This window comes from Calypte anna, chromosome 2 (assembly GCF_003957555.1).
Source record: "Calypte anna isolate BGI_N300 chromosome 2, bCalAnn1_v1.p, whole genome shotgun sequence".
In the NCBI taxonomy this organism is placed as follows: domain Eukaryota; kingdom Metazoa; phylum Chordata; class Aves; order Apodiformes; family Trochilidae; genus Calypte; species Calypte anna.
Genome location: NC_044245.1, coordinates 57,774,291 through 57,782,336, shown reverse-complemented (window position 1 = coordinate 57,782,336; position 8,046 = coordinate 57,774,291). Strand labels below are relative to the sequence as shown.

Below are 8,046 nucleotides of genomic sequence, written 5' to 3'. Positions count from 1 at the left end.
ATTGGTTCACGTCTAGAATTTTATTCAGTCAATTCAAAAAATAGACAGAACTATAAGGTGGCACATATTGTCAGAGAGTACAAATATCACATCTTTCTTTATACATTTTTATTTAGATCCATAGATTAAGACAGTGAAATAATTGCCCTGGGGGTGTGTGGGGGGGAATAATTAAGGATCTTCTGTGAAAGGAAAAGTCTTCAGGTAAGCATTTACACACATGTATCTGCTTAAGCATAATTTTTTCTATCTTCTATAAAAATATAAACAACATTTCAAAATGTCTTTAGATAAGTTTAAGATCATCTAACATGGCATTAACTTACCAACAGAATAAGGGGCCTGGACATGTTAAACCACATTTAGTAATCTGTATCTGGCCAAAACCTAAACATTTTAATGAACTTTAGACATAATGCAATATAACAAAAGAAACAATATCAAACCAAAGACACACAAGCATGGTGTTCCTCCTCCCATATGAATTCCTTATCTTTATTCTGTATTTTTTTGTTAATATGGCAATGCTAAGATGAAAGTGGCACATTTGCACAGGTTAGTTGTAATTCAGGATCAAATATAACTTGCCTTTCCAATAAAGTAATATTGCTGGGAAGTGACATGTGTCACAATCAAATCTAGGGCACTCACTGTCATGTATGTTTTAGCTGTGCAGTATTACTTGGATTGGGACTGGAGCATGTGACAAGACGTGCAAATTACAAGGGCAGAATCTTGGCTTCCCAAACAGCAGAATCAGAGGGCAAAAGTCAGAGTAAAAACTATTTTTAACAGGAAGGAGAAAATGGAAAGAAACCCAAACCAGTTCCTCTAAACTTTAAACAGTGGGATGCAGGGTACTTCTGGTAGGTCTGTCATAAGCACACCCTACGTTTTCCAGGGATGCAATCTGGTAAGCTAAACACCTAATCACTGCTGCAAGGATTTATTGGTTCAACACAGATTACAATGTTCAAATACACTGAATATACTGGTCACAGGTCTAGTCACATAATTTCCCTTTTACCAGTTCTAAATTTGCATTGGAGCAGCTTTTCTGTCAGCTGTGTGTTTGTGTAGCAGGGCACTTGATGTAATTGACTAGCACGTATGCCAACAACAGCTGGTATTTTCCAGTTAAAGTGATCTGCAAGTGAGAAACAAAATTTTATGCTAAGGGTCAGGTTTCAGATAAAGGTTGGACATTTTGAACTTTGGACAAAGTGACAGGGATCTTTGATTCTCCTGGTGCTGGCGCTTTTGTGACTGGGTTTGCATGGGCTTTTAGATCAGCTATTCTCTCTTTAAATCTTTGCTGGAGGTACTTTTCTTCTTTGGAGTAACTTTTAGCAAAAGCAGACATCAGCAGACATGCTGCCACAGTGGACCCTCCAATGCAAAACAAGATTGCTCCTGCCAGCTTGCATATATCAAGAGACCCATTGAACTGAATGGCACGGGTATCCACCACAACAAAATCATCTCTCCCAAGTGCTTCGATTTTTGGTGGCACAAGGAAGCCCACTACAAGAACTGTTAAACCTATCAGCATAAAAGCCATCCCAGAGATGAGTCCGACCTGGAAAAAAAAAAAAAAAAAAGAACCAATCAGTATGTCTTTCCCAGTTTTAGCTGGTCAGTGGCCCTAGGAGGTATTTAGTTTTTACCTGTCTTGTCTCTCTTTTAAGAGAAGGCTGGTATTTTTCTTTTAGGTCATACGTGGCCCTACTAGAACTAGACTACAGAGTGTATTTATAGAATTCAATACTGATATTTCTGCAAACAATGGAATACGCATCAATTTGACTAAATTGCATTTCCTGCCCAAAGGCCCCATCACAGACAGGATCACAGTTTAACCCCAGTGCTGTGCGACTGATTATTTTAGGTGGTGGTTAACACCAACAGTTCAGTCCCTGCTGATAGTCTGTGTCACATCTACTTGCTTTTATCCATGAAATTCCATTCCTTTGGAGGTATTATAAGGAAGCTGCTATTGCTGGAACAGATCACAGGGGATCTCTAGCACATATCAAGCTTAAGTGCAAAATGTGGTTCTCACAGAATGGCCCAAGCATCAGAGCAGAGGGGTTGGATAAGATGGTCTCAGGCCCCTTTCCAACCACTTCTGTTCTCCAGTTCTGTCAAGTTCCCTGACCTTTATGGAGATCTTGCAGTTTACTTGATCCCTTGGTCACACAGTCCCAGAGTTCCTACTGTAAACCTACCAGTCCTATTCCCAGTGACCTGGCAGGACTACTGCAGGTGCCAAGCAGAGGTAAATGGCACTTTCAAGCTACAGCTGAAATTTCTCAGACAAGACACTGATGTTTCAGTGACATGGCTTCTTGTGGCAGAGAAACTATAGGATCCAAAGATCCCAGGACTCCCTTGAAAACTGATGCGATAACATTCTGTTTTCAGACAGACTTAATCAGCCATCCCAGTGAAAAACAAGAAACAGAAGGTGTTTCTGGAGGAATAATTAGTTAAATCATTAGTAACATCTGAATACCTCCAAGAGGACATTTTTCTCCTACAAGGAGCAGTACCTTCCAGAATGTAGAGCTCCACCTGCTAGGCGATCTCTGAATCTGAAAATCATCCTCATACTCCCAAATTGAAGCTGTGCAGTCCTCATAAAACTGATGCAGGTAGGACCGAACTCCGTAGCGTTGGTACCCTCCTTCGGTGCAGCCCTGAGCATGCCTGGAGCCACAGATGTCAGCATAGGAGCTCATCCTTCCTACCTGCAAGGAGGAGTTTCAAGCAAATTGGATTTTTATCGATGTGGCAGGAGAACAGAGATAGCTACAAACTCTCCAGGTGACATGAAGAAAAGCAGCCTAGGAGAGATCTTTTCTCTCCTCCCCTTTTTACTAAACCCAGAAATAAGCCTCTGTAGAGTTGCATGCAGTGACTCAGTGTAACCAAACCCAGGGCACTCAGCATTTTGGAACAGCACAGCCCAAAGGTGCTGCTGGGAACATTCCCTCTGGTACACAGTGTGCCCAGTCCTCATCTTTAACCCAAGTGTGATGCTGGATTTCCATGGAGATTGAAAAAAAAACAAAAATCAAACAACAGAATATATAAGGTAACAAAAGCCAGAATCCCAGCAAGGCTTCATGCTTCCTCTCATGCAGACTCTGCTTCTATCAGTTAACGAAGTTTGCAACCTTAGGAACTTTCCAAACTGCTGGGTAAGGTTTTGTTTTTTCATTTTGTCTGAGCTTTTGAATTGCAGGACTAAGCATTGATATAATATTCATAACCATTAGAAACAGAGGCAAAACAAGTCCTTGACAGATCAAAACTGTATATATGCTGTATTTAAATATGAATAATTAAAATTTTAAAAGATTGAATGCCATAACAACACCAATCTTCTCACTGAAGAGATTGAAATGGAAATACTAAACTTCTGGCAAACCACTGCTCCCTCAAAGAAGTCAATGCCCAAGCTCGTGCTGACTTTAATAAAATCAGAATTTTGTTCCCTATACTTTGCACTTCTTGGAAGCTCTCTTAAAACACAAAATTTGTATTTAACTATGCAGCTTCCATACATGAGTTTGCTTACACATGTGCAATTCCACTGAATTCATTGAAGTAATACCAGTCTGTGGGAAACTCAAGGAACAGGTCAAAGTTACTTAAGAGGACTGACTTCTTTTTAAAGCAGTTCAGAAAGTCCTAGTCCAAAGGGAACTGTTAATCAGAACCTGCATCTGAATGTCACAGCTCAATTTATATCAGCTTCAAGCAGTCCATCACATTACCACAGCAATTCTAGTTGAAGGGGAAGGAGGGAGGGTCTGACATGCTAATGGCAGCTAGGGTCTCCTAGTTTTGCAGCCCTACAGACCTTTGCTTAAACTGTGACAGCTTCAGGTATGGGTGATCTAGCTGGGTATGAAATACCTGAAAATGCATGAAAAAAACCCCTGCTGCTACATTTAAACTAATGAGAAGCCAGAAAGTGTCACTGAGGAATGGAAACAGCCTGAATGAAGCTCTTTGCTCTGAAATCACTGCTGGTATGACAGTGATCTTCCAGTCTTACGGAAACGTGTTGTGTTTTTGGATCAGGGATAGAATTTTGCCTTTTCCTCTTTATTGCTAACAACAAGCATTTTGTATATCTAATATTTACTTAATTTGATATTTGATGATCTCAGCACTTTATAATTGCAAGCATCTCTCTTGCACATCCAGGCTCTCAGAGAAGTCATGATGGAATGGAAGAGAAGCCAGCAAGATGCTGGGGCCCCAGCAAGGGTCAGAGTTTCCTCTAGGCTGGGAGGGGCAGTGCTGGTGGCTGAGCTTTGCAGAGCAGCAGGGGTAGCACCAGGCACAGCTTCTGGCAGGAAGCCCTTCTTTGAACTCAGAACTTACTAGGTGAGCAGGGAGAACCTGGCACCCACGCCACCTCATGTCAAGCTGTAGGTCACTAATACTGATGTGCCCCCAACAGTTAATATATGGAAATAAATAGGGGGATTTATGTTTTTTACAATGCATTTGAATACTATTACTTTTTGAGGCTTATAAGAACAATAGTAGTATGTATTGTAGTATATTATTGTAGTAATCATAGTACTATAATTTGAACTCTTCTGGGGAAACACTGAAAGTTATTCTACTTTTGAAGCCTGTTTGTTCTTTTGCGAAAGAACACTTTGTTTCCCTTGGGAGTGCTCCCTTCTGCAGTTTATTCCCTACCTGAAAAGACAGCAAAAGTCCTCTTTTCTCACTACTACCATTACTTCAATAGCTAGATGCCATCTTCCACAGGACAAGTTCTCATAAAAACAGAGTTCTGTTTGCCTCATAAAAATACCTTAGGGTGAGGGGATGACACAACTGTACCATAGCAGCCCTTGCTCTGACACAGAGTCACACAGCCTGTGCCTCAAGGACAGTTAATGTCCATATCCCTCAATGTCTACCGGTTATGAGTAAGCAAGCACTTCCTTCCATATCAGAAAAAGAGTAAAGAGGTCAACCAAAACTCTACAGAGACTCATTCGTTCAGGTTTTTACTTGGACCTTTATTATATACCTTATATGCCTCATTAGGTAAATCATGCTTAACTCCTTACCAACCCAAGTTATTCAGGTAAGAGTACTTAGCAACACATAATAAGCAGAAAGGGAAGCATTTTCCCCAGGTATGACTTCAAAAGATGACACAAGAAAGGACCAGATAATGTGGCCTGCCAAAGCTTGCCTGCATTACTCCAGATGCCACCAGGAGACAATTTTAGAGCTTTTCTGATTTCTCCAGAATTTGAAAAGCTGGTGAAGCACACTGATATAGAAACACTACCTTGTATTCACTGCATTGTAGGTTTATGCAAGAAATTTAGTGCTTTAAATTGCTGGGAAGAACCACACAGCCCATATTACACAAATTCTTTTTCTTCAGCAATCTAAAAAGCCAATAGGTGGTTTTGATCAGGCATATGACATACTTTGCTTGAAAGAGTTGTAATAGCATCAAGTAGTATGACCTTTTAAAATGGAAGGAAAAAAAAAAGACTGCTAGTAACAATTCTTTTCAAGCACTGCATTATATTAGTCCCACTAAACATTTTCTTTATGCTCAGCCTCTTCCAAGTAATTTATCTTTTGCAAAATATCTTGCCCCATAGAGAGAACTGAAGTCTTCCCAGCCCTGTCTGTATGACTCATTGAAGCAGTCCTGTAATTTGGCCTCAGATGGTCTCTTTTCTCTGCTGCAATGTAAATATAATGTTGTTCTTGCTACTTACAGATGGGGCAGAGGAACTGACAGAGTCAGAATATGGTGGGAGAAAACAGTTCTCCATAAATAACGCATTTCCCAGCATCAATTTAAATTGGATGCATAAATACTGCAGTAGCTATGATGATGTGTATCTGCATGTTTCACTTTCATGACTGATAAGCTAAACGATGAAATGTTGGGAAACTTTTGCTAAAGAGTCACTGCTACCCAAATCCGTGTTACGCACGAGCTTAGAACATGCATCCAGGCCACAGGAAGGGGTTTAATCATTAGAAGTTTTTCATTGCCTAAACCAAAGGTGCCTAGGAACACGTGGGATGTATGATTACTGCTTCAGAGCACATCACTGCATAGTAGCTATCCATCCCCTAGCAACTTTTGTTCCCATATGCCAAAAGCTGTCTTGTTTACTTTGATCTCTGCTCTTCTCCACTCATCCGGGGGGAATGCAAACAGGCAGGATTAAAGATGAGAAAGCTCCAAGATAAATTACCCTGTACGTTTTCCATCTACTTTGTTTTCTTATCGAAGGGTTGGGGACACGTTTAGGGGAAAAAAAAAAAAAATCGGGAAATTGGCATCTTAAAGGCAGGACAAAACAAATAAGGATGTGCCATTGCCCCATGTCACCACACAGCCACCAGACGTAAGCCACAAACGGGGATGGGTTTGTTGAGGGAAGTCCTCCTCTCCCTTCTCCAGTTTTACCCCTGACCCTTCCGTTTCGAGGGACGCGTTTCCCGCCTCCCTACAGAAACCGAGGCTCCGGCGAGGAGTGAATACGGTAACAAACAACCTGGTTTTGACAACACTCTCCGAAATGGCCTTTTAGATGCCTCAGCTACCTTGCCACGCCAGTGGCCAGAACCTCCCTAGGCCAGAGACTGGACCAAGCCGTGCTCAGTCTGATCCCGTCCACCGAGCCAACGCGAGCTCCGTCCCGGGGGATCTGAGGGAGGGGGTCGAGCAGAGGCCGCCGTTCCCAAGAGGGCGGTGGGGGTGCCCGGCTGCGATCCAGGGCGATTCCCGCACCCGGGCTGCAAACGGGGAGCGCCCAGGCCCCTCACCTGCGCAGGGCAGCGGGGTCCTGCGGGGGGCACGGAGCCCCTCTCTGAGGGCGGCGGCCCCGCCCGCTTCCCAGCCGCTAGGTCGCGGCCCCTCCGGCTATCGGTGGCAGAGGCCGGGGCGGCGTGCCCCGCCTGCCGGGAACCACACACTGGAGACCGCCCGTCCCCGGGCGAAGTACCCACGCAGAGTTCTCGGCCCCCCATGACCGAGTAGCAGCCCTCGCCTCTCCCGGCGCCGGCCGCCCCTCGCACCGAGGCCCCGACGGCGGTGGAGATAAAAACTCAGCCCAGCCCGGCCCGGTGGCTCCCACCCTCAGTTCCCCCAGCCCCGCAGCGCCCGCTCCCGCGCCCTCTATCGCAGCGCCACAGCGGAACCCCCCCCCCGGCCGGCGGGCCAGCGACGTACCAGCCTCCGCCGAGGGGGCCGCCCCCACCCTCGGGCAGCGAGATGAAGCTCTGTCCTTCTCCCTACCCCTTCCTTTCCTACCCGCCGTGCGGCCGGTGCCCTACCGCCACATCCCCCGCGGCAAGCACCGCGCCGTAAGCCCTCCGTGAGACGCTCACAGGAGCCTCCGCCGCCCCCCTCCCCAGCCCCCCTCCTCAAACTGCCGAGTCCGAGTTTGCCGGGAGGGAGCGGCAGGCTGGGTGCGGCGAGGTTACCTGCCCCTCCCGGCGCTCCCCTCGGCGGGCAGAGCAACCGCGGCGGCGCTAGCTCCGGCTCTCACGCCCCGGTCCCATCTCCGCTCTGCGCCGCGCCGGCCCCAGACACCACGTATTATGCACGGCCCGGAGCGCCGCTCGCTCCCGCTCCGTGCCTGCGCACTGAGCCGCCGCCGGGCGCCCAGAGAGGAGCCGGGCCGAGCTCGCCCCGCCGCCCCCGCTCGGAGATGTCTCTGAGGCATGCGGGATGCTCCTGCGGTGAGGAGGGTCCCTCTAGCCGTGGCGGGACCCCGGGGGAATGGAGAGGCCACCGAGGTCATCGGGGTGTCCTCCCTGGGTGGCCGGAGCTGTAGGGAAGGTCTCTGATTGCCTTCTCCTATTAATCAGCGCTGAAATGTGAAGAGTCCGTGCTTTAATCTTAGGTTGAGGGGAGAGACGTCACAGAAAGTGATAGGTAAGCTACAGCTGGACTTATAAGAGAAATAGGGTGAGGCTGAGGGCCAAGCATTAGTGTCTGGGATCTGTCCTGATAATAACGCAGTTGGT

The 8,046-nt window shown here is 46.2% G+C and overlaps 1 protein-coding gene across 3 annotated transcripts; it reads right to left on the bottom strand.

The window, feature by feature from the left end:
• Positions 1–7,735, bottom strand: NRSN1 (neurensin 1). Of its 3 annotated transcripts, XM_030444880.1 has the most exons (4): positions 7,501–7,621; positions 6,267–6,294; positions 2,553–2,750; positions 1–1,579 (listed from the first exon to the last, which is right to left on the bottom strand). In XM_030444880.1, exons 3-4 carry the CDS (start codon positions 2,739–2,741, stop codon positions 1,181–1,183), a joined length of 588 nt encoding a protein of 195 aa, XP_030300740.1. In that variant the 5' UTR covers positions 2,742–2,750; positions 6,267–6,294; positions 7,501–7,621; the 3' UTR covers positions 1–1,180. The 3 variants fall into 3 exon arrangements, with proteins under 3 accessions (XP_030300740.1, XP_030300738.1, XP_030300739.1); XM_030444878.1 differs by lacking the exon at positions 6,267–6,294 and having other exon boundaries at positions 7,501–7,735; XM_030444879.1 differs by lacking the exons at positions 6,267–6,294; positions 7,501–7,621 and adding an exon at positions 7,351–7,405.
• Positions 7,736–8,046: the final 311 nt, after the last annotated feature.

What these genes read in the sequence shown, in the direction of transcription:
- NRSN1 (XM_030444878.1), bottom strand. Translation starts at nt 2,741, where the DNA reads ATGAGCTCCTATGCTGACATCTGTGGCTCCAGGCATGCTCAGGGCTGC. An exon ending in GGAGCTCTACATTCTGGAAG is followed by an intron (nt 1,580 to 2,552) that starts GTACTGCTCCTT and finishes TTTTTTTTCCAG; the next exon opens with GTCGGACTCATCTCTGGGAT.